Source organism: Varanus komodoensis, unplaced genomic scaffold (assembly GCF_004798865.1).
Source record: "Varanus komodoensis strain SLA01 unplaced genomic scaffold, ASM479886v1 scaffold9, whole genome shotgun sequence".
In the NCBI taxonomy this organism is placed as follows: Eukaryota; Metazoa; Chordata; class Lepidosauria; order Squamata; family Varanidae; genus Varanus; species Varanus komodoensis.
In genome coordinates, this window is record NW_025336598.1 from 19,500,741 (window position 1) to 19,524,320 (window position 23,580).

General features: G+C 38.5%; 1 protein-coding gene across 5 annotated transcripts in view; it reads left to right on the forward strand.

Moving 5' to 3' along the window:
• WDR19 (WD repeat domain 19) overlaps positions 1 to 23,190 on the forward strand; it is a 35,599-nt gene extending 12,409 nt beyond the window's left edge. For 2 of the 5 annotated variants that reach the window (XM_044417677.1, XM_044417678.1), the window contains 24 exons: positions 39 to 161; positions 1,736 to 1,885; positions 2,693 to 2,840; positions 3,337 to 3,541; positions 3,646 to 3,805; positions 4,620 to 4,730; positions 4,836 to 4,945; positions 5,965 to 6,022; positions 6,638 to 6,784; positions 6,874 to 6,956; positions 7,977 to 8,060; positions 8,660 to 8,806; positions 10,374 to 10,498; positions 11,752 to 11,864; positions 12,609 to 12,677; positions 12,795 to 12,872; positions 15,426 to 15,522; positions 16,845 to 16,969; positions 17,743 to 17,824; positions 17,942 to 18,092; positions 20,125 to 20,248; positions 20,482 to 20,558; positions 21,738 to 21,859; positions 23,033 to 23,190. In XM_044417677.1, the coding sequence (XP_044273612.1) occupies positions 39 to 161; positions 1,736 to 1,885; positions 2,693 to 2,840; positions 3,337 to 3,541; positions 3,646 to 3,805; positions 4,620 to 4,730; positions 4,836 to 4,945; positions 5,965 to 6,022; positions 6,638 to 6,784; positions 6,874 to 6,956; positions 7,977 to 8,060; positions 8,660 to 8,806; positions 10,374 to 10,498; positions 11,752 to 11,864; positions 12,609 to 12,677; positions 12,795 to 12,872; positions 15,426 to 15,522; positions 16,845 to 16,969; positions 17,743 to 17,824; positions 17,942 to 18,092; positions 20,125 to 20,248; positions 20,482 to 20,558; positions 21,738 to 21,849 (2,679 nt within the window). In that variant the 3' untranslated portion in view covers positions 21,850 to 21,859; positions 23,033 to 23,190. Of the gene's footprint in view, positions 1 to 38; positions 162 to 1,735; positions 1,886 to 2,692; positions 2,841 to 3,336; positions 3,542 to 3,645; positions 3,806 to 4,619; positions 4,731 to 4,835; positions 4,946 to 5,964; positions 6,023 to 6,637; positions 6,785 to 6,873; positions 6,957 to 7,976; positions 8,061 to 8,659; positions 8,807 to 10,373; positions 10,499 to 11,751; positions 11,865 to 12,608; positions 12,678 to 12,794; positions 12,873 to 15,425; positions 15,523 to 16,844; positions 16,970 to 17,306; positions 17,825 to 17,941; positions 18,093 to 20,124; positions 20,249 to 20,481; positions 20,559 to 21,737; positions 21,860 to 23,032 lie in introns of those variants that run through there. The other 3 variants (XR_006413499.1, XM_044417679.1, XR_006413500.1) reach the window with 3 other exon arrangements.
• Positions 23,191 to 23,580: the final 390 nt, after the last annotated feature.

The following is a 23,580-nucleotide window of genomic DNA, read 5'->3' on the forward strand; positions in this document are numbered from 1 at the left end:
TCCTGATAACAAAACCTACATTTTCTGTATTCTTTTAGATTGAAAGTGAACACTCAAATACTCAGGAAGAACGGGAGACTAGACTTTTCCCAGATACAGATGATAAATGTAAAATTTTGTGCCATTCTTTAACTAATGATTTCCTCATCTATGGTACTGATGTAAGTATGTGTTTCAAAACTCATATCATCTAAGCAACACTAGATATAGTTAGATTACCCTATCATGTTTTGTGGTCATAAATTTCAGTACACTGTGATGTCCTACTTAGTATCCTTTGTGAGTGTATAAAACAAATGAGACCCAATAAAATAAAGGGTTGGGCAAACCCCCACCCCCCTCAATATGTTCTCCTGCTGCCTCTAGTTCACACACCTGTCCCTGCTCATCTCTTCCATTCACCTCCATCCCTTATTCATTTTCTTTCCTGTTTATCTTGCTTGGCGGATGCCCTACAGCCACCATCCGCTTTCTGCCTTCCTTTGCCCTCTCCCTCCTTGATCCTCATCTTCTGCTTTCTGCATTGGAACAAGGCCAAGAAAAAGAGACTGGCTATCTGTTGGAAGATTTACTTAATTTGCTGTATTTTAAGGAAACCTTATGCTGTCTTTCAACAGGCAGTTATTTCCTATCTGCCAGCTAACAGCATAGGGAGATAGAGAAGTGATAGGGATCTTGTAGCCTTTTACCCTGCTCTCAGGCTTTTCAGGAATGGAGATGCAGCCCTCCCATTCACTGCTGAAAATTAAATGGGATAGGAGTTGAATACCAAAGGTGTATAACCTGTGGCATCTGTTCTTAAAGCCCAATTTTCAGCCTCCTTAGTATCCTTAAGTTGGCATGGAACATTTTGGTGATTTGGAGAGCCTCCTGAAAACCACTGTTGGCTGCACCTCTACATTCTCACCAAAAGTCAGATGAATAGTCAGACTACTAGTTGTGACAGGAAAATGAAAACCTTGCATGTCATCCATAGACTGCATTTTGCTTACTGATGCTTTAGGTGGAGCACAGGGGCTCAACTTTCCTCCTCTATTGAAATGTACCTTTACAGAGAAGTAGAGGATATGGGCATGAAGCCCAGAGTCCTATCTCCCCCAGGATTCTTTTGACAGCAAATGTACAAGTCTTCTTTGCTGCTGAAAATATGTTTTCCTAACACAAGGAACATAAAATAGGTGCATGCAATCAATATAATTTCCTTGCCTTACTGTCCAAAAATTTGCAACTACATTCTACCTGTGATTAGTTCTGGGGGTTCTAACCCTGACTTGTTCTCCATCAAGGGATGCAGTGTCTCTGAATGGTTTAGCTTTCTGGAAGCCCATGCTTATTCCCAAAGAACACACAGTTAACAAACTTTGGGTCATTTCATGCAAATTGGGTCACGATCATTGTCAGTATTACCTAGCAGAATGAAAAAGTGTGCCCATGCATTAATTGTCCAAAGGTGATTTGAGACTGGGTCATTCTAAATACAGTCCTTCCATTACGTTTCTACACGGCTAATAGATCTTTACCACTTTAGTAGGAGCTCTTCTTTCCTCTATTTTAGCTGCTAGAGTTTGGGCAAGCAGGCAAACCTATTTGCTAATATGGTGAGCAATTTAGTCTTGGTTTTCATGTCAAAAATCTTTTGTTAGTCAGACTGCCTAAATTACCCAACTTAAGTCAAAGTACATTTAGTTTGTCAGTTTCTTACATTATTCATATGACCCTTTTTGCTGTTTATTAGACTGGCGTTATTCAGTCTTTTTACATAGAAGACTGGAAGTATGTGAATGAGTATCGGCATTCTGTTGGAGTAAGAAAAATCTTCCCAGATCCCAATGGAACCAAACTAGTTTTCACTGATGACAAAAGTGATGGTTTTGTTTATTGTCCTGTAAGTTACTCCATTTTGCTTAAATTTCTAGGTTGCAACTATTTTCATGTAATGTCTTTTCTACCTCATATTATAGCCATCTTTTAGGATATGTAAGGGAAGGGTACATAAGGTTACCTCATTTTACCTTCTACAACCATGCAGTCTTGGGGATGCTGGGAAATGTATGACTTTCACCTAACTAAGGATATGTGGGATTGCACCTAGGAAGAATAATTCTACAGTCTCTGGACAACTTCTAGAGAGAGATACATTACTTTGGATTCCAAATTCAAGGTTGGAAACAGAGTTCCAACCTCAGAATTGGTAATCTGTGCTTCAAACCCCCCTCTCCGCTGCCTCTGTTGCAGCTGAAATAGAAAGAACTGCACTGGTTCCTTCTCCAAGGTTGGAAAATTGAGGTATTGGGGCTGTTTGCAGGGAAGGGAGGAGCCTGGGGCCCCATGATACATTGCATCCTGTTGTCTTCCAGCCTCCTTCCTTTCCCCTGACCCTTCTTTAAGTATTAGTATGATATAAACAGTTCTATGAAATCTTGCCCTATGTCGAATCATAGTATTTTCTTATTTATTGAGCAATATTCTGCCATTTTATTGCTTGTCATAGAAGCCTATATTTCTGTTGCTTTGTGATAGGCAGGGAATTTTTTAAAAATTTGGTTCTGTACATTCAAGAAATGTACTATTGAAACCCTAGTCTCATAAACTTTATCTTTCTGTAATCCTAATATAACACCAGCCTGTATATTCTTTACATGCTATTGACATTTTTATTTACAAAATAATTTTTCATTTTTGCCTTTTGTAGGTAATTGATATTGCCTTTGAGATTCCTAATTTCCAGCCAACTATTAAGGGCATTCTGTGGGAAAACTGGCCAATGGACAAAGGTGTATTTGTTGCCTATGATGATGACAAAATATACACATATGTCTTCCATAAGGATACTATACAAGGTATTGCAAAGTATTGTTGTTATTCAAACATTTATAGAACAACATGACAAAAAAGGCATTTACCCTAGGAGTTCACATTCTAAAGTTAAACAATTGCTATAGAAGAAACAGGGTTTCAAAAATGTATGCTTATCCTTAATTTCAACCAGAATGTCTAGGCTGTTAATTTCTAAGTAAATGGTGTCACTGAGTAATTCTTTTTTTGGAATTACAAGATATTCTAGAATACGTTCCTATGGCTTAACTTGTCAGAGCAATGCTTTAGTGTTATGTCCAGTTGACCTAGCTCTCTTATTTGACACTCAGCTATTAAGAAGCTCTAATGCTGTGGTATTTATACCCATCACATCTGTGCAGACCAGTAGCAACAAACTGCAGTGAATTCAGGAGATTAATTTCATAATAAGTTTCTTAGTCTTTTTTCAGCAGTTATGTGCTAAGTTCATTTTGGGCTAATTGGAAATTTAATTTTTTTCTCTCATTGTATGTAATACAGGGTCCAAGGTGATTTTGGCAGGAAGCACCAAAGTTCCTTATTCTCATAAACCATTGCTGTTGTATAATGGAGAATTAACTTGTCAGACTCAGAGTGGAAAAGTCAATAACATCTCCCTTAGTACTCATAGCTTTCTTGGCACCTTGAAAGACCTGGGGAGTAGTGAGCTGAAACAAACACTTACACAGACTATAATATTGAAAAGGTGAGTTTCCTTTTAATTACAGTGCCCAAGAGATTCTTCAACTTCCAGGAGCCATCCATGCTTAGTGCAATTCCTGCTTTTGTTTTGTCTAAAATTTTGCATAGATTCTCTGAATCATGGGAGATATGCAAACTTCTGAACAATCAGTCAAGTTGGAATGAGCTAGCCAGAGCTTGCTTACATCACATGGAGTTGGAATTTGCAATACGGGTTTACAGAACAATTAGAAATGTGGGAATGGTCATGTCATTAGAACAAATAAAGGTAACAGTTTACACATTCCAGTTTTTATGCAGTGACTGTATAAGATTATGCACATAATCTTGAACTATACTATTTCTGTTGCACCTGCTGGATCCACCAATAGTACAAGAAAAAGCTAGTGCTTTTGAAGGCAATCCGAAAACTACTGGAAGCACTTCCTTCTGGAATAGGACAGATCAGTGGAGCTTCCTTCTGCAAGTCCCACTGACTTTGCCCATTCTGACTTGTCTATTACCTTCCTATTGCACTTGTAGTGGGTTCCACTGGAACAAAGCATTGAATGCCTCTGTGTGCCAATGGATGGCCTGATACATGAGAACATGATAGCCTTGAGCTAAGTGCAAAGTATGTCCTTGAAGTTCTTTCAATTTAAGAGTAGAAGAAACTGATAATTAATTAACTTATAATTAATAACCTTAGTATAGAGGGATAAAATTATGATCTTGTTTTTTTCTAAATATCTGTGCCTGACAACGTATGAAAGTGCTCAAAATATTTTTAAAATTTGGCTATGCAAATAAAATACTGTATTCCTGATCTAGTGACTCTGTGCAATTACTCCTGTTTGCACGTGATGCCTTCCATGTTAAGTTTGCCTTTGTGGATTAAACACATATACAGGAAACAGCATAGAATCGACAGCATTTGTGCCCATTCCCATTGGCTAAAATATTTTCTCTCTTTGTTGATGACCCAGAGGCAAAGAAATCTCCTTTTCTCTGTTCTTTTCTGACTTCCACATGCTTGTCTATGGCTGTGTTTGTACTATATCAAATTAGATATATTCCAGGCATGTCTGTGTCCTCTTTTTCAGTGCATTGAAGACCACAACCTCTTAGCAGGACATCTTGCTATGTTCACTAATAATTTTAACTTGGCTCAGGATTTATATTTGGCATCTTCTTGCCCTGCTGCTGCACTGGAGGTGAGAGATTAAGTTATCTGATATTTAATTGAATGCTACTTGATTCTTTTTTAACATGCTGTTTTCAGGGAAGGGGTATCTATTAAAATCTACTTTTGGTAACAGATGAGAAGAGATTTGCAACACTGGGATAGTGCACTTCAGCTAGCTAAACGTTTGGCACCAGATCACATCCCATTCATATCAAAAGAGTATGCTGTGCAGCTGGAGTTCACGTATGTTCTCTCTTAAAATTCCACTAACATTTATTTTGTTATTTAATTCATATGTATATGTTACAAATATATGTAAGTATGTATGTCTACTTGCTTCTGATATCCATTCTCAGAATGACTTCCTGAAAACAGTAAGAGCACACTAAAATATATTACATAGAAATAAAAACCCACAGCAGCCATGCAACCAAATAAAATAGGACAGTCACACATGCGCACACACCCATACCAGTAAGCCTGAGATTTAATTCTTATTAGACCAGTTGCTGCAGCTATCCTATAGCACACAGATAGAGGCAGATCAATGGTTTGTGATTATTTTGGTAGTCTGGTAAATTGTTTATGTCTCTAAAAATTTATGATGAGTTTTACAAAATGGGCTGTGTATTAAATAGTAGTAAGAAAGTACAACTGCTTAATATCTCTTAACAAGCAAAGGGTCTGCCACCGAGTTTCTCAGTTAGTGGAGTAGAGTTGTTTTGAATGTACTATTCTCCTGTCATTGCTGGTATGATGTAGAAAAAAATGAAAAAAAAAAGTTAAATGCTCATAAGATCCCTTTTGTAAGTGCAGCAGTTCAGTTGACCAGCTCTTCATAATGGGAATGAGCCTGTTCTGTAGAGCTTGAAAAGATCCAATGGTCTTTAAAAATTACTTAGTTCCAATTCAAGACAGGATCCTGTGTTAAATTGCTTCATGTATGTAGAGCTAGATAAATAAAAAGAAACATGTAGGCCTGGATTCAGATCACTGTAAGTGAGCATAAGTCACAGGAAAATATGCCAAGGTTAAGTTCAGACAGCAGCTTCCCTTGACATTTGTATGCTAAACCAGAAAGGGGGTTATAGTTTGAAGGGAGGGGAGTTGCAGTACAGTCATTTATTTGGTCTGCTCCACACTTTGCTGCTCCTAGAGGTAAACAGCGAATGGATCTACACAATTCTTCAAGTGACTTGTGGGTGTCCATTTTGCAGAAACCTCCATCTGGCTTTTAATTTTAATCTGACTTTTTATTTTAGGGGTGATTATGTGAATGCTTTGGCACATTATGAAAAAGGAATTACAGGCAACAGTAAGGTAACCCTCTTTCTTGGTGGCAATGTTGTGACAGATTTTCACACACTTAAATAATATGAACTTTTTAGTTTAAGATTTACTTAAATTTACTGTTTTAATATTCACCAGGCTGTGGCTTACATTAGTAATATTAGGAATGTTTTTGTCACTTGAGTTATCACTTTTAAATCAGACAACACCAAATATTTAGGTACATTATTGGAATTATTGTTATGTTACAAGCACTGATTCTTTATTTAAATATCTTAGTCTAGCACAGAAAAATAAAATGTCTTCTTCCTTAATTAGATATATCTATGCTTTGGATTTTTAAAATAATGATAATAGGATAATTGATTTGAGAAACACTTGCTTCTTTCAGAGAATGTGTTTGAAAGCTGATACTATATATGTACACCTCAGCTATTCCTTGCATAAATATATCATCATCAAAAAACAGTTAAAAATTTAAACAGAAAAATAACCTCACTGTTTTAAGTCCTTGTTTTAATAATTCCAGAATGATGGCTGCTTCCAGTACTTCCAAAACATTCACAGTCAGTCTGTGGATCTTGTGCTTTTAGCTGTGTGAATATGTTTACTTCTGCATCTTTATGCCATCCTCTTGATTTCTAGTTTCAAGAGCATGATGAGGCTTGCCTAGCTGGAGTGGCTCAGATGTCCATTCGCATGGGTGACATTCGACGAGGTATTAACCAAGCCATCAAACATCCAAGCAGGATGTTGAAGAGAGACTGTGGAGCTATTCTGGAGAGTATGAAGGTAGTTAGAACTTGTACTATATAGAAATAAAGGATTTGTGATACAAATGTTAAGCCAAATAAACATTTGTTCTGCTTCTTATATTGTAGCAATTTTCAGAAGCTGCCCAGCTCTATGAAAAAGGGCAATATTATGACAAAGCAGCATCAGTGTATATCCGCTGCAAAAACTGGTAAGTGCAATATTGGTCGCCTATCAAATGATAAAGCAAAGTTATCAAATACAAAAGACTTTGATGAATCTCCTTTTTATTTCTATTGCCATTAGTGTGATACCATTGCTGTTAATGTGGTGTCATTCAAAGATACTACCTCTCCTCTGGCTAAAAATGGGGGTTAGGAAGGAAAACAGAGATATTAGTAGTGTAGCCTTTAGCAGAAAATAGCTCTGTACTTTAGATTCCAAACATGTAAGTAAACCCATTCTTCTGACTTCTTTCAGACTCCAAGAGCCAGTGGGCAATTTGTATTATCAATGCAATCTACTGTGGTTTAAAAAATGAGACATGCAGGTGGCTATTTTTAATATTCAAGCCCCAGTAGGTGGATTGCCATGGTTTGTTGTCTCATGCAAACCCAGCTGGCAGGAATAGTTGAAAGGTTAAACAACCCTCAGATAACTCTTCAAGAAACCATGGAAATTTGAGGGTTGTTTAACTCTCAAACAAACCCTGCTGCCTGTATTCAAATGTTATAACGCCACAGTCAGTAGGCAGCCTGGGGCCTGCAGCCACCATGGCTCATCATGGCTTAAATAAACCACACTGGGCTGCATAGATCATGCAAACCAGATTAATACGGTGTACTGATCATGTGAACCAGTCCACGTTGCTAGGAAGCTTGCCTTAGGACCAGTCACTGATTCTCAGTGAAAGCTACCTGACATGGTTGTTTGTGAGGATAAAGTGAAGAAGAGTATATTTTCTGCAGTGCTTGATCCAGTGGAGGCTGCCTTTCATGGAAGTGAGGGGAAAGCATTTTTTTCCCAATTCTTTTCCCTTGCATCCTCCCACCTTGCTTCCCATGCTACTCTGGATATTTTTGAGGCATTTCTACTGTTTCGCAGAATTAATTAATATTAGGGCAATTTATCTAAATTCATGTGATAGGGTAAGTATGAGAGAAAGCAAATGAAAGAATGTATTTGTGAAATTATAATTATGAAATATAATTTATTTATTTATGTTGTCTAGGGCAAAAGTTGGTGAGCTTCTCCCGCATGTATCCTCTCCAAAAATACATCTTCAGTATGCTAAAGCAAAGGAAGCAGATGGCAGGTATGTATCTAACGTCAAATACAAAAGTCTATTCTAAAGCTTCAGTTATACTTAAAATCTTTGCCTACTATGTAACATCACTGGTTGCTTTTTATATAAGGAACATCAAGCAGAAAATGCTCTTTTAGGATTAATTTGCCTCTTGCTTTTCTCCCTTCAAGAAAAGAAGGAGGTGGTTCACAGAGAGTTTTACATTTAGGAGTTGGGTGTTGCTGTTGTTGTTGCATTTACTAAATCCTTGGTACATCATGTTAAACAATAATTTAGCAAGATGTGAATGATTCTGTTCTCCTCTTGGGCCTATGCTCTCTATCCTTCCCTCTATTCTTAATTCCTGTCCCAAGAAACCATTCTTAGCATGTTGTCTGAGTGCAGCCAGTTTGCACACTGTGTCCCAGTCTGCTGACAATGACCACTATTGGAGACAATCCTTTATATAGTGTTTAGGTTCGGTAATGCCAGTGTTCCATTTATCAGAGTGGGGCAGGGTTGTAATGTTTGTTAGCATTTTAAATCACTATTCTTACTGTTCAATTAAAATTTTTAGCCCTAGTAATTTTGGAGTCTAAACCTAAATATGTGATTATCTCTCTGTCTAGATACAAAGAAGCTGTCTTAGCTTATGAAAATGCCAAACAGTGGGACAATGTTATCCGGCTGTATTTGGACCACCTTAACAATCCAGAAAAGGCTGTTAGCATTGTCAGGGAAACACAGTCTCTTGATGGAGCCAAGATGGTAGCCAGGTAATTGTGAGCTGTAGAATCTAGCTTTTCAATCTTTTAACATATTTAGGAAGATTTATCCAATGAAGTTAACCATTATCCTCTTTGCTCAGAAATTACAACTGTCCTATCCAGGGTAGAAATTGTGTGGAGGGAAAAGCTACCTCCATACTTCTCCCACTTTGCAAAAGACCTGGATGACCAGTTTCAGCTAATTGCAGCACCTCAGAATGTGAGGGAAGAAGACTGCCAGGATATATTGCACTGGTCTTCTCCCTTTTCTACCTTTGGAATGCCCCTGAAAGCCCTTCTTCAAAGTCACTCTTGCAGTCTTAGAGATACAGCCATCATGGTCCTTCTGTGCTGGCTGTAAGACAGGAAAGGAGGATTGGAGCGCTAATCCCCAGTTCTGAGGTCAGGGTAATTTTCTGATCTCATAGCTGGGAATCTTAAATAACGCTGTGGTCATCTAGATACTATCTCCTGGGTGTAGCATCACTCTGCTATATGTCAAGACATATAGAGAAAGAATAGTTAAATTACAAATTACAAATGCAAAACCTCTAAGGCTAAAAATACTTTAGTATGTTTTGTTTGACTCTCCATACACATCACTGATGAGTGAAAAAACATTATGTCCTTTTTTTGTAAATTACAAGAATAGCAAAAAGCAAATAAGTTATTCACAGTTAATGTTCCTAAAAGCATCAGGAACACATTTGTTCTTGCTTTCAGAACTAATATGATCTCTCCAAATAGGGTCTTCCCCCCAGAATGTGGGACAGAAACTATCAGCATGCAGAACAGTCAGGTTGAGGAGAATCATCCAGGGTGTGTAGTGGTTGTAACTGTTGCATAAGCTAGCTCTTCTTTGAACAACCACTATTGCCAGATTTAGAGACTTAGAGCTGCCTAATTTTCCAAGTTCATTTTACTTCATTCTCCAGCTCTCTGTATATCCTTTGAATGCCTAAAGGATGGGTAGTTTGGATGCAATCAGAGCTCAATGTTGAGAAAGCCCATTTCCCTTTTGCCTGGTATGATTGAGCTCCATATGTTTTTTTTAGTTTTAAGGGCTAAATAGGAACCAGTTCAGAAAAATTTGCCTTTTTGGCTCCTTGCACAGTTGTTACAGTTCCCTTCAGCAAAATACTAGTAGGAAGAGAATTGCATCCTTTGTTTCCAAAATAGAAAGTAACCCTAAGAGCAGGACTGCCCTATTTTGTAAATGTTGTATGGCATCAAGTAGTTTTGGTGGTGGTGGAGGTGGTGGTGGTGGTGGTGATTCAGGTGATGCAATAATAGCAGTAGCCTGAGGCATCTTAGGGATGCGAGAAGATCCTTATAAATCTTTACCTTTGAATTTCTGCTAAATATATATTTCTTGCTTCAAAAGGACCATATAAATATAAGAATCATATAAATGGTTATTAGAATAATGAATACTGCTGCTGTAGTATTAAAATACTATAGAGCATTCCTTTAAATTGCTATTTAGAATTTATGTGCAAATGAAATAATTGAATATTTTGTTCTTTTAATTTTTAAAAAACATTAAACAAATAATGAATTGGTTCATTCTGTTTAGATTCTTTCTGCAATTGGGTGATTATGGTTCTGCCATTCAGTTTTTGGTGATGTCCAAATGTAATGATGAAGCTTTCTCCCTGGCCCAGCAGCACAATAAGATGGAGATCTATGCCGACATAATTAGTATGTATTGCAGCCTAAGGTTATTGCTGTCTAGAGTTCTCTACCGCACATTGACTTATAACTTTCTTGTATCTGGAGCTGAGCTTGGGGTCTTGCCATAGGAAATCCATTGCCAGTGCAATCCAGTACACATTTACTTAAAAGACCTTTTTATTTAAACATCATTTTAATTGTTAAAACATATAATCTGGCCAGGGCAACTTCTTCTTCCTTTTCTTCTTCCTTTTCTTCCTTCTCTTTCTCCTCCTATATTTTTATTTACTTATTTTATACTGATAATTTTAATTTTATATTTGTCAATCAATGTATTTTTTGTATTTTTTATTTAATGGTAATTTATTATGTACTATTGTATTTCAATGTATTTTATCGTGTTGTAAGCCGCCCCGAGGTTTCGGCAAGGGGCAGCATAGAAATGTAATAATAATAATAATAATAATAATAATAATAATAATAATAATAGTAATAATAAGTCCCATTGATTTTTATGGAGCTTACTTCCAGGTAAGTGGGTATAGGATTGCAAAATCCATCAGTGTGATTGATTTGAAAAAGCTTAGGAAATGCAAGGTGATAGTAGTTATGCTGTAAAATTTGTTACAAAAAGGAAACTGTCATTTTTCCCAGAATTATGCAAAATAGAATTATCGGTCCAGCTGGCTCCTGACATTTTTGAAATTGTAAGAACAGAGAAAAGCCACAATAGCTTGGAGCCTAAATTGTTATCCTGTTCACATAAGGGGCAACCAGTGTTCTGGGAGGTGAATTACATTCTGTGAACTTCTTCCTCTATATGCATTCTCTTGCATTATATTCTGCACAAGAGGTACAAAAAAGTACAGTTTGCTGAGCTGTTTCTAGTTGCCCACGAGACTCCTATTCATAAACCACAGTGGCAACATTGCCTATCCCTTTCTTATTTCTGATCTCTAATAAGAGATTGAAGATAAGCAGAGTGATTATTCCCTTGTCTCGTGTTGCTAGTGCTATCGGGAATTCAGTAAGAAGCAAAGGATTCTACTGCAAACAGCAAACCCCCAAGGATTCCTTAGCTAATGATAGCAAGGAAATCCTTGCCCTTACCCTTGAACTCACCTGGAAGGAGAAGTTGAGAAAGCCCCATTTCATGAATTCTGTTCCATATATAGAAGTGAAGCTAGTCTCTGCTCCAATGTGAACATTTCTCCAAATAAGGGGCTCTTCAAAAAGAAACCGTTGTTTTTAGTTTTGTTTTTTTTCTCCACCTATTGCAGGTTCTGAGGACACAACAAATGAAGATTACCAAAGCATTGCCTTATATTTTGAAGGGGAGAAAAAACATTTTCAGGCAGGAAGATTCTTCCTTCTTTGTGGCCAATATGCACGGGTCAGTATACCAGACTGGATAAATACAACCTTACTGGGTGAAACAAAGGGCCAAACTAGAAGGGATATGAGAGCAATACAAGATCTCTCAACAACCTTTTATTTATTATAAAGCAGCTGCTCTTGTGCCTGATTTGGGTAAAAGCTGCAGTGCTGGGGAGGGTGTTTAACACTGCCTACCCAGTGTATCTTCCCCATTTCAAATTGCCCTCCAAAATGCTATTAGTCATTGAGTGGAAAAGAGGAATTATGGATAATAGCAACGTCAGGATGGCTAATTTTATTAAAGGGAAATGGAGTTAGTACTGATTACCTTCTCAGTAGTGCAGTCATATTCCAGCTGTCACCCTCGAATCTTAGGCATGTCTGTACTAAAAACTCACTTGATAAATAATCTGTCAATGATGCACAGCACAAGACTTATAGTGTCTTGTGAATGTGGCCTAACATTCACAGTGTGCTTTGTCATAGACTGCAAGGACTAGGTGATTAAATTGTAAGCAACATACTGAGCATCTTGTTGGCAGAGCCCTTTTTTTAGGTGAAAAGTTAAGGAAGCTTAGTAGTCCGATATACTTGCTTGTTTTGTTCAGTGAGGAATCTGAAAAAAACATTGATTTCATGAAACTGAAATAGTGAAGAATGGTACTGTGTTCTTAGATATGTTTCCAGAGATTTTAATTTTAAAAAAAGTAAATAAATGGTTAAATGTAGGCATGTAACACTGTATATGATTTTTTTCCAGGCATTAAAACACTTTTTGAAAAGTCCAAATTCAGATGATAATATGGCTATAGAAATGGCTATAGAAACGGTAAGAAGCATCGTAGACACGACCCTTTCCATTGCAGTTTCAGTATATAAGTATTCATTTCACATAAAGGAACTCAGTAGTTTTTCCACAGAATGTGTTTGTACATTTTTTCAACAGGTGGGACAGGCAAAAGATGAAGCTCTGACCAATCAACTTATAAATTACCTTTTGGGAGAGAATGATGGCATACCAAAGGTAGTTCCATATGTAGAACCTGTGTTCAGTTTACTTTAGCCTTCTGCTTTGTTTTTCAGCTAAATTTGATCTTTGCTCAATTCCTGGGTGTTTAATCCAGGAATTTCCGGAGAGAGTGGAATATATGGTCCATTTCTGCTTTTAATTAGCAGTCCAAAGGAAAGCCCTGTTTCTGGGATTTTTCAGGATATGGGAACTCAGAAACTCTGGATTGTACAAGTGTTAAATAACCCAGAATTAATCCAACCATTATAAGTGGAAATGGTTCATGTACAACACATGTGCTTGTTCCCAGAAATTCCTGGTTAAATAACCCAGGACTGTATTGTTTAGTTTGTATGAGGAGGCTCCCTTGATTAAGCGGTCCTTCATACAAAATCATTTCTTCCACTTAGAAAGCTAGTATGTCAGAAGATGGCTAGGCTGGAATCTACATCCCTAGCATTCCTAGTGAGTGAGTGCAGGGAAGTAAGTTCCAGAGATTTTCTGGGTTTCTTCTCTTTAGTGTCTTCCTTTTACTTGAAATGCTGATAGGCTACCCTTCAGCTTGCAAAACTTCCTGGGTGGCTTGCAAGATCATTAAAACAATATAATAACCTTAAAAACCAGTAGAAAATGGGAAACATTTGTTACTGGTCAGAAGAACCCTTGCAGTCAGAGAAGAGTTACCATCTCCTCCAAGGTGTCTGGGACAACTGCTTTCGAAAAAGTGATTAATTGCCTGCTGAACCTAGGTGGCTTTCTTCCTTTTGCTAAGTGTAATTGTCTCAAAAGGAGCACACCAAACACGTTCACATCCTCAGTTGCAGCAGCTAAAATTCAACCAACAAAACAGGACTCGATAGTGCACCAAACACACTTATAAGACTGTACTGCAGAACTAGTGGCATCCAATTGAAAGGTAATGTGAGTGATTTTATCTTCACAGTGAGCCAGTTCACATGACTTGTCAGCCCATTGTGGGTTATTGTATTTGTGAGGAGCTATAGTGCATACCATGTGCCATAATGAATAGGTTAGCCCCAGCTGGGCATTTCTAAGGCTCTTTGTGTCATGCAGACCTACTCAATGGATGTTATATGATGGTTAAACAACCCTTGCCTAGTGCTAAAACAGGATCATTTGTTCAGTCACTGATACATTGGCACTGACATGTCCATGAAACATTAAGTGTCCATCTAAAAGTACAAAGTACAAACCTGATAAACCCATGTTTATATGCAGTCATGTTATCCAGGATTCTTTGTTCAGGAGCCGTGATTGATGCAGCTCCATGCTGGGTATGCATCCAATTGTTTAGCCTCTGTGCAATATGTAAAATGTCCAATCAATGGCAATAATTTGCTATTGTTGGCTTGCTTTTCTGTATTGTTCTGAGACTGTGACTGTACTATCACTGTCAGAAGCATGTAGGGCCAGAACAATTGTTTCCAGAACAATGTAATTTCCATACTGAATGTGGAAGTAAGATGGAATTTGGACATGATTCCAACATCCTATGTAACCAAAACCACACAATGTCTGTTATTTTAGGGAAGGCTTGAGTTGGGAAATGCTTTGGAATCAAATTTTAGGATAGGATGGGTTAGGATAGGATAGATTATATTAGTTTGCGTGTTCATGCACATTACAATGCTTAATAGTATCCACCCCACCCCACCCCACCTTGCCACAGCTTTATTTTCTCATTTGAAATCTCTTTTGTTCTTCTAACTGCTTTACGGCATCTGCCACAGTCTGTTTCTGTGAGTATTTATTTACTTCATCCAATCATGCTGTTTTGCTTTCCTTTTAAAGAAGATCTGAAGCTTCACTCCTGTATTCTCTACGCTCTTACCTGCAGATAATGCCCATCAAACTCAGTGGGATTTATTTCAGGGTAAACATAAGGAGGACTGCACTACAAAGAATAAGACTATAGATTCATAGAGAGCATCATTTGAGGCAAAATTCTGAATCCCAATCCCACTGCTTTTTGGGGCATTTTATACAGCTGAAGTGATGCTGCTGTCACTAGTTCTCAGCCCAGAACATATTCACAGGAACTAAAATGTTTCAGCCAATATTAATTAGAATATTAGAGGAATGTGACTATTGTATAGAACTTCATTTGTCCATGAATGTAAATTGAAGTATGTTATTAATTTATGGCATGATAGTAGCCTGCTACCATGTGTTATCACCATGTGTAGCCTAATTTCTCAAATTTAAGCATAGGGACAATTTTTAGAAACCAATGTAACAAAATTCTTTGCAAATGAGATAATTTCAGTGGACTTGGATGATCTTGTGTTTGGCAAGACAACACATTAACCTTGTGGAGATGTTCAAATCCTACATGCAAGCGGGGAGCAATTTTAAAGTGCACTTAGGAATATAAAAGATGGGTGCAGTCAAGATGGTCTGTGCACTTACAAATCCTAGGCAGCAAGGCTATAATTCTTAAAACTGGCAGCTAAGAAACACTTTTGTATGAAAGGTGGTTAAAATCAAGGTAGTATTAATGGTACAGTGCACTCTTTTACATGTAGCTGTCTTTTTGTTCTAATAAAGGAAGCCAAGTATCTGTTTCGGTTATACATGGCACTAAAGCAATACCGAGAAGCAGCCCGGACAGCCATAATCATTGCTAGAGAAGAACAGTGTGCAGGTATAATGCAGTGCACTTAGCACTTCAGTTGGTTCTCTTCCACCCGTTTGAGAGTCCCTGGTCTCCTCAGAGGAACATATTTGACAGCTGGAACAATAGCTGGGGGAGTGGACGGGGCAGAGGAAACTTCCTGACTTACAGCAGTATGACAGCAGAACTAATTACCTAGGGAGGTTGTAGGTTCTCCCACACTGGAGGAAGTCAAGATGCAACTGGACAGCCACCTGAGATGGATGGGTGAACTTGACAGGGGGTTGGACCCAATTGTCCGATGGTGCCTTTCAACTCTACTATTTTATGATTCTAGGAAAGGCTGTATCTTTATTGCTTTGCCCTTTTTCCAAGGAACCTAGAACTTACTAAGGGGTGAAATCTATATTTTGCCTTCTATCTTCTCCCAAAACTGCAGTATCACTTGCTACTACTACTCCTCTCTTCTGTACCAGGGTAATGCAGAGTAGCACAAGAAGTTTAAAACATTCCCTTTTTTCAAGATAGCACAGCTCTGAAGGAAACAAAGTGACCAGTCTAGACCTCAGCACCATGCCAGAGACTTGGAATATTTCTGAGTAATGCTGTCAAGTGTGAATGAATATCCAAATAATGGAATTTGTTTTCTAGTGTTTCTACCTGCAATAAAATGTGAATTTACCTCTTTCAAATGAATGAAATTATAATATTTCCCTTAACTTTCTCTGAAGTACAGATTTCAGAATTTGCTATGTACTTAATCACATGGATATTTGTATTTGAAAGCAAAAGCAGAGAGGGCTGCAGAGATAACTCAACAGTATATTTAATTACAAGATTTGCATTTTCATGGCCTCTGTCTTAACTTTGACCTCTATTGAAAACACTTGTTCTTGATGTGTCATGATTATTGAACCCAGTTGTCACTGAATATATAAATTGTTGATGTAAGCATGATCTAGACCAGAAGTTTCCGTATCAGATGCCCTATGCCCTTGATCACACAACTGTATTACATTTACCTAACTGGAAAGCTGGTGTGGTATAGTAGAGCATGGGACTGAACTCTGATGACCTGGGCTCTAGTCCCCACTCAGCCATGAAGCCAACTTTGGGTGACTTTGGGCCAGTCAGACTCTTAGCCCAACCTATCACAGAACTGTTGTTGTAGGGATAAGATTAAGAGCAAGAGGAGTATTCTGTAAGCCACCTTGAGTTCTTTGGAAGAAAAAAGGCTGGATATAAATTTAATACATAAATAAAATAATTTAGCTCAAAAGGGCAGCCAGAGTATGATGAGAATAACTGACAAAAATTAAAATCTAATCACTGTTCTGTTTGTTTTTCGAAAGGGAACTATCGGAATGCCCATGATGTTCTCTTTAGTATGTATTCAGAACTAAAAACTCAGAAAATTAAAATACCTTCTGAGATGGCTACAAACCTTATGATTCTACACAGCTACATTTTAGTAAAGGTAATGCTTTGAAATACAGAGGGATTAATAAGGGGAAACTATATGTAAACTGTGTAAACCTTACTGGAAGACATATTAAGAATATAAGAGGAGCCCTGCTGGATCAGAGCTACAGCCTATATAGGCTTTCTCATTCCACAGTGGCCAAAGAGATACCTGTGGGAAGCCCACAGCAGGAAATGAGTGCAATAGCACTCTTACAACCACATTTCCCAGTAACTGGGATTCAGATTTTGGAGGTAATATATACAGTAACTATTGATAGTTTTATTTGTCTAATTCTCTTTTAAAGCCAAATCTTTCCTTTTCTGCTGAAATCTTTTTTTCTACCTCACAGCACCTCAGACTGGACTGCCCCTTCTTGTGGATGTCCCCACAAGTGAACATACCCCACATAAGGAATCCCAAACTAATTTGAGTCTTGGTCATGGATTGTTCCCCTGGAACTTCACCCTGTGGGCCAGATGAAATCAGGAGGGCCATCCATGATAACAGTGGCAGTCCACATCTTTGAACATCACTGGGCTCCTGGCCAAAAGTTCTGCCTGTGGCTCCTCCAGTGAGTGCCTTGGTCAGGGAGCCTGGTTGCTCTGCCCCTGCTCTCTGTGATGAGGGAAAGCCCACCAAGGAATCTTCCTTGCCCCAGAGGCCCCAGGGGAGAGGAAGGGGGCCTCATTTAAAGTTCAAATTTAACCCAGAGGTAAAGGTTCTCTATCCCTGCCCTGAATATTGCAACTGTTAAACTCTTTCAATCTCTCACATTTGTGTTTCAGATTCATGTTAAATGTGGTGATCACATAAAGGGAGCCCGTATGCTTATTCGTGTGGCCAACAATATCAGCAAGTTTCCATCTCGTAAGTATTAACTGTACTGGGAAACCAGCACCTTCTGTAAATCTGCAAGTGGAGGACTATCGTCAAAAGCTGCTGTAATCTTTGGAAACAAAATTATTCCCACTCTTTTACTTGTAGATATTGTGCCTATCCTAACTTCAACAGTGATTGAATGCCATAGAGCAGGACTGAAGAAGTCAGCATTTGGTTTTGCTGCAATGTTGATGAGACCAGAGTACCGGAATAAAATTGATCTGAAATACAAAAAGAAAATTGAAGCAATGGTCAGGTAAGCAATGCTACTTTCTTTGATTCAGCTTTGCAAATGCATCAATTTAAGTTCGCTTGCCCAGTAGAAATTGAGACAGTAACCTTAGTTTTCAATCCTGTGCACACTTAATTTGGGAGTAAATCCCAATGCATTCAGTAAAGCTTACTTCCAAGCAGACATAAATAAGATTGGATATTAATCACAGCTATCCAGCAACTGGAGCATGTGTTGTTTTGGCAGCAATACATGGACTAAGATTAGGATAACTGTTCATCCCTTTAATCATCACAAGCAGAAACAAGGAACGGGAATGCTCTTTTTTAAAGACCAGATTATGCATGCCCATTTGCCCTTGCTCTGGCAGCATCACAACACAACTGCAATTTTCTCAAATAGTACTGAATACAAACCAGCATCCCTATTACTGGGCAGATGCTGAGTGCCTTGCCTAATGTACAAAAGAGTGACCTTTCAGTTACGAAAACTTCAGATTGAAGTCATGTGTTGAACTACGTAATGGTGCTCTCTGCACAGTAATTTGGTTTGCACAACTTGTGGGTAGCTTGTAGTGCTGGGTTTTCTGAAATCAGGCCATTTCCTACAGGGTGTCTTATTGTGAGCTGCAGGCCATGGTAACATCCTTTGACTTGCTTACTTTTGGCGTTATTAATGCCATGTTGGTTTGTTGTGTCATCTGAAAGTTCTGTTACTCTTCCCAATTTCACCCATGCTGCTGGCAGTGAAAGCCCCTCCACCAATGTTTAAGTGACATTGTAGAGCAACTGTCACTGGTCAGTACCCTTCTTAAAACAACTGGTCCCAGAAAATTGTGCAACAGATCATCATATTTTGTCAGATTTTCCATGTGCACAAGTGCTCCAAAAAGTGGTGGTCGGGGGGAAGTTGCTGTCTCCCTTCTCCTGTAGTTCAGAGAAACTAATGGAAGTGTTGACATTATAGAGTCCCATAAGAACTGTCAGTTCATCACTTAAAAACCAAAGGATTACATTACTAAAGTGGAATATATTGTCACTATCTCCGTATCGCAGCTAGGCACTTAATAGCTAGAAACTGTGTGCAGAAAAATCATATATGCAGTGTCCTTGTCAATTTCTACTCCTCTTCCTCTCTTCTCCCACTCCACTTTGACAGCTGAAACTTGGAAGGCTACTGATTAGGCAAGAGTACACATATTAGAAGCTGTAAGTGCACACTAGTGCACCTGTGAAAGACCAACAAAAATAATAATCCAAACCCAATTGTTCAGTTTTCTTTAAAAAGTTAAAACAAGAAATGATCCAGTTATGCATTTTTGAGTCTCCAAAATTACGCACAGTGGTAAACAAAAATGGGATGCAATTAGAGCAGTGAGAGAGGGCAAAATCAGTTCTACTGTAAAGGACACTGGTATATCAATGGAGCACCAAGGAGGAGGGGAAGAACAAAAGTTGCAGGTACACCATTAAATTGTTCTAACAACCCACGTTGTGTAGCTTATTTGCAGGCTGTCTTAGTGTGATGTGCAAATCCACCTGTTGCTAAAAGAGTCTAAGAAAGCTTTTTGTAGTCATAGCCATATTACAAAGTCCACCTGCTGAAATGTTGGGTTGGAAAGAGGATGAATTACAGGCATTTTACAAAAAGGCTACTTTCAAAATTCTAACTGGTCCCAAAATATAATGTTGGAAATTAACTTCTTGATGTCTTAGCATTCCAGAGCTGAAAATTTTCCCAGGGTGATGGGTTCAGCAATGTGCGGAAGAGAGGTTAAATCTTTACACTTGTCCCTATATGCTTATGAAACTGCCAGATTGGTTTTGTAATTTGTGTTTGGCGCAGGAAGGTTCCTAGCTGCCAAAAATAAAATTGAAAATGGGCCTGAGAGTTAAATAGCATGTTGAAGATTCATGTAAAAGGAGCAAAGGCTCAGTGTAATTTCAGTTCACACTAAGCATCTTTAGTCAAGAAGAGCAGTTTTGCCATTTTATAGATTATTATAAACTGATGGTATTTAAATTTCTTAATGGGCTTTTTCCTTTCACCTAAAAAGACGGCCTGACACATCAGAGGGTGAAGAACCAACCAGCCCATGTCCATACTGTGAATTCATGCTGCCCGAATGTGAGCTTCTCTGCCCTGGGTGTAAGAACAACCTCCCGTATTGCATTGCAACAGTAAGTACCAAATAGAATGCCAAAGCTGTCGCTTGCAATCCAGCACTTTGTGATGCCTGCCCCCAGTTAATACAGCAGTCTTACACGAGTTCAGTAAGACTCAAATGAGTGTGCATAGGATTGTGGCTTAAGTGTCTTTAGTTTAGAGCCAAGACACTTATGGCATATGTTGGCCATGTCCCTTTTCACAGTTGTCCTGTGTCCATCAGGTTTAATTATTCCACTCCTTCTAGGGGCGACATATGGTAAAAGATGACTGGACGGTGTGCCCCCATTGTGACTTCCCTGCCCTGTATTCAGAGTTCAGAAAGTAAGTTGGAATCTTCTTCATCCTGCTTGAAAACAAGATGCTGGATCTAGACTTAGTCATGCCTAGAGTACCTTACAACCTATGTACCCTTGATTTCAAGTGATCTGCTCTTAAGTATGACTGAATCTGGATTCAACCCTAGGACGTCTTCCATTACCAAAGCGAAGATAGCAGTTCAGCTCAATCTATACTAGAGGCCTGCAGATGAACATTGTCTAATAGTACATGGCAGATCAAAATGTGAACTTCAGCATTCAACTTCCTTACTTCCTGGGCCTTTACTCTCCTTTCCATCCACTTCTTTCCTAGTTTTCCTTTCAACTGACTCATTTCTATTCTATTACTTTTATCCTAGTAGGCCACTTTCATGCTACTTCTCAAGCCCTTCCACTTCCCTTTACCTCTAAATGTTTCAGCCCTTCCAGGGAGAATTTGTCTGCCCTGCACTTTTGTGACTTTAGGATAATTAAGCCAATCGGTCTCTTCCAGAGATTTCACCACAGTTAGGGCCAAGCTGAACATGCACATGTATGTTTGGGATTGCAATATTTTAATTAGTGAAGGTTGGCTAGGATCATCCTTGTAACCTGATCAGGAAGATTTACTTTTTTAATGTTTCAATGTATACCTTTATTCATCTTCAGTGAACTCAACATATAGAGAAATTGTATTGTTTAACATGACATTACATTCACTATATGATTCATATATATTTTGCAATTTATATCCTGCCTTTTTCCTACAAAGGGCTCAAGGCAGCTTATATCATCTCTCCTCCATCTTATCCCCACAGCAACAACCCTGTGAGGTAGGTTGGGCTGAGAGTCTGTGACTGGCCCAAGGTCACCCAGTTGGCTCCATGGCTGAGCGGGGACTAGAACCCAGATCCTCTGAGTCCCAGTTCCATGCTCTTCACCACTACACCACACTGGCTCTCTAATTGGCTGGAATAACCTTTTGTTCCTGCTCTGAAAATGCCAAGTGCTTCAAAATGTGAGCATGTTGGTAATACTACTTCGTAGGACATAAAGGCTTGTAGGCTACTAGTATCACTTCCATCCATGAAGTGTTTGGTTTAACAGAAAACTTTCCTAAGTTGAGCCAAACTTTCCAAAATGATCTGCTTTAAGGAATTTGCATAAATTATTTGATGCATCTGTGTTATTTTCCATGAAACAGTTTGTTACAGACTGAAAGTACATGTCCCATGTGTTCAGAAAAGGTTGATGTTATCAGTCTTAAGAAAACAGTTGACTGTGCACCATACCTCAGGCCTGAAGTAGAACAGTGATATCAGTCAAGTAAGTATTTCAAATGCAGTATTAATTTCTGGAAACTAAATAGCAACTTATAGAAAAAATAGGTTTGGGTTAGGATTTAGTGTCTAAAATGATAACCTGTCAGTCAAAGATACCCTACAGGCTTCCTGCATGCAGAAAATGAATGTGTGAGGCAGGAAACTAGGCTAGGTGTGTTTCTTTCAGACATGGCAGTCCTCTTCACTTCATGTTTAAATTGCACACACAGAGAAAGAATACAGCTATGCTGCCAACCCCATCCGAGGCATCAGATGCCTAGCTGGCCTGTGAACCAACCTTTGTGCATAGAATGAACACTGCACCACACTTAGGTGCTTTGGAACGCTGTACACTTAAGGGTACTGAACATGCATATGTACCCAGCTACAGAGCTTCAAAATACATTTGCAACAGTCAGGGTTTAGGGCATGCAGTATCAGGATGGTACTAGTGATATACAGTATTTCTATTCCCGTTTCATGTGAGGATCCATCTAGGATGGGTATACCACCCATACTGCAGGGCAAGCCAGGGATCACATGACCAAGAATCTTTGCTTTGGTCCAGAAGTCTTGACTCCTCCCTTTCAGTTTGTTCTCTGGCCTCACTGAGCTTTTTGCTGTCACTCAAAGTATCCTGCAGCCTCTGGGGCAGAGGAAGCCAGTTCTCTGCAAAATTATGTAGTACATTTCAAGTGACTGATGTGAAACTATGTGTTTTGAATACTTCCCATGTTTATGATTCCCAAGTTTTCTTATTACACCTAGGCCATGAAGTACGAGTATCTTATTGACAGAAACACAGGTCTTTTTACAAATATCAACAGTTTAGCCATCTTTAATGAGGATAAGTCAGACCTGCACCAAAATGCCTTTTCCACTTTAAGCATTATGTTTGGTATATTTTGGGTTTATCTGTTTAGATAATGAAGAATCACTGAACAGCAGTAGGATGTAGGATACAGCTCAGCAAGAGTTCACACAAATGCACGTGTTGCTCATCTTGGATAGCATTTGTATACTGTGGTCTTTTCTCAATGAGCTATGCCATTAATTGCCACTTTATATATGAAAAGAAGTATTTTTAGATAATGTATGACTTATTCCAATACTACTAAAGCCGTGAATTCTGAGGCTTGTATAGCTGTTTGTAGCATAATATCTATGTTTGTTTTAGGAGCTACCAGCCAGTGAAGTACTACAACAACAGAGAAAACTTCAGAGTTTAAGCCCAGTTGGTACTATGCTTGAAATTATTTCATAGTTCTATCTGTATCTTTTATAGAAATTTTGTACTATGGCTTTTCCTATTTTCAATAAAATTTAACTGCTAAACAAAGTGTTTTCAAGTTTATAAATCTACAGCTGGTAGCATTTCACACTTTGAATTTGTTCCTTGCTCTTTTGACCTCCATCTTTTATTTGCCTGTTACTCTGATTCACAGAAATGCTATCACCTTCTTGGTTTTTATTTAATGTGATATTAAGCCTGCTATAAAATGCAAGAAATGGGGCCTGATTTTAGGCTAGCTTAATTGAGAATTTCATGGTTAAGTGAGAGTTAGACTAAAGGTACTGTTCATTTAGCCTAACCTAGTGGCAGCTTCAGAAAAGCATTTCAGAATGCAGTCCTATCAGTTATACTCTTGATGATTGAAAGGCTCTGAACTTGGAAGCTTCTGATTATCAAATGCAGAATGAGAAAGGGCAGAGGCAATCTTTGCT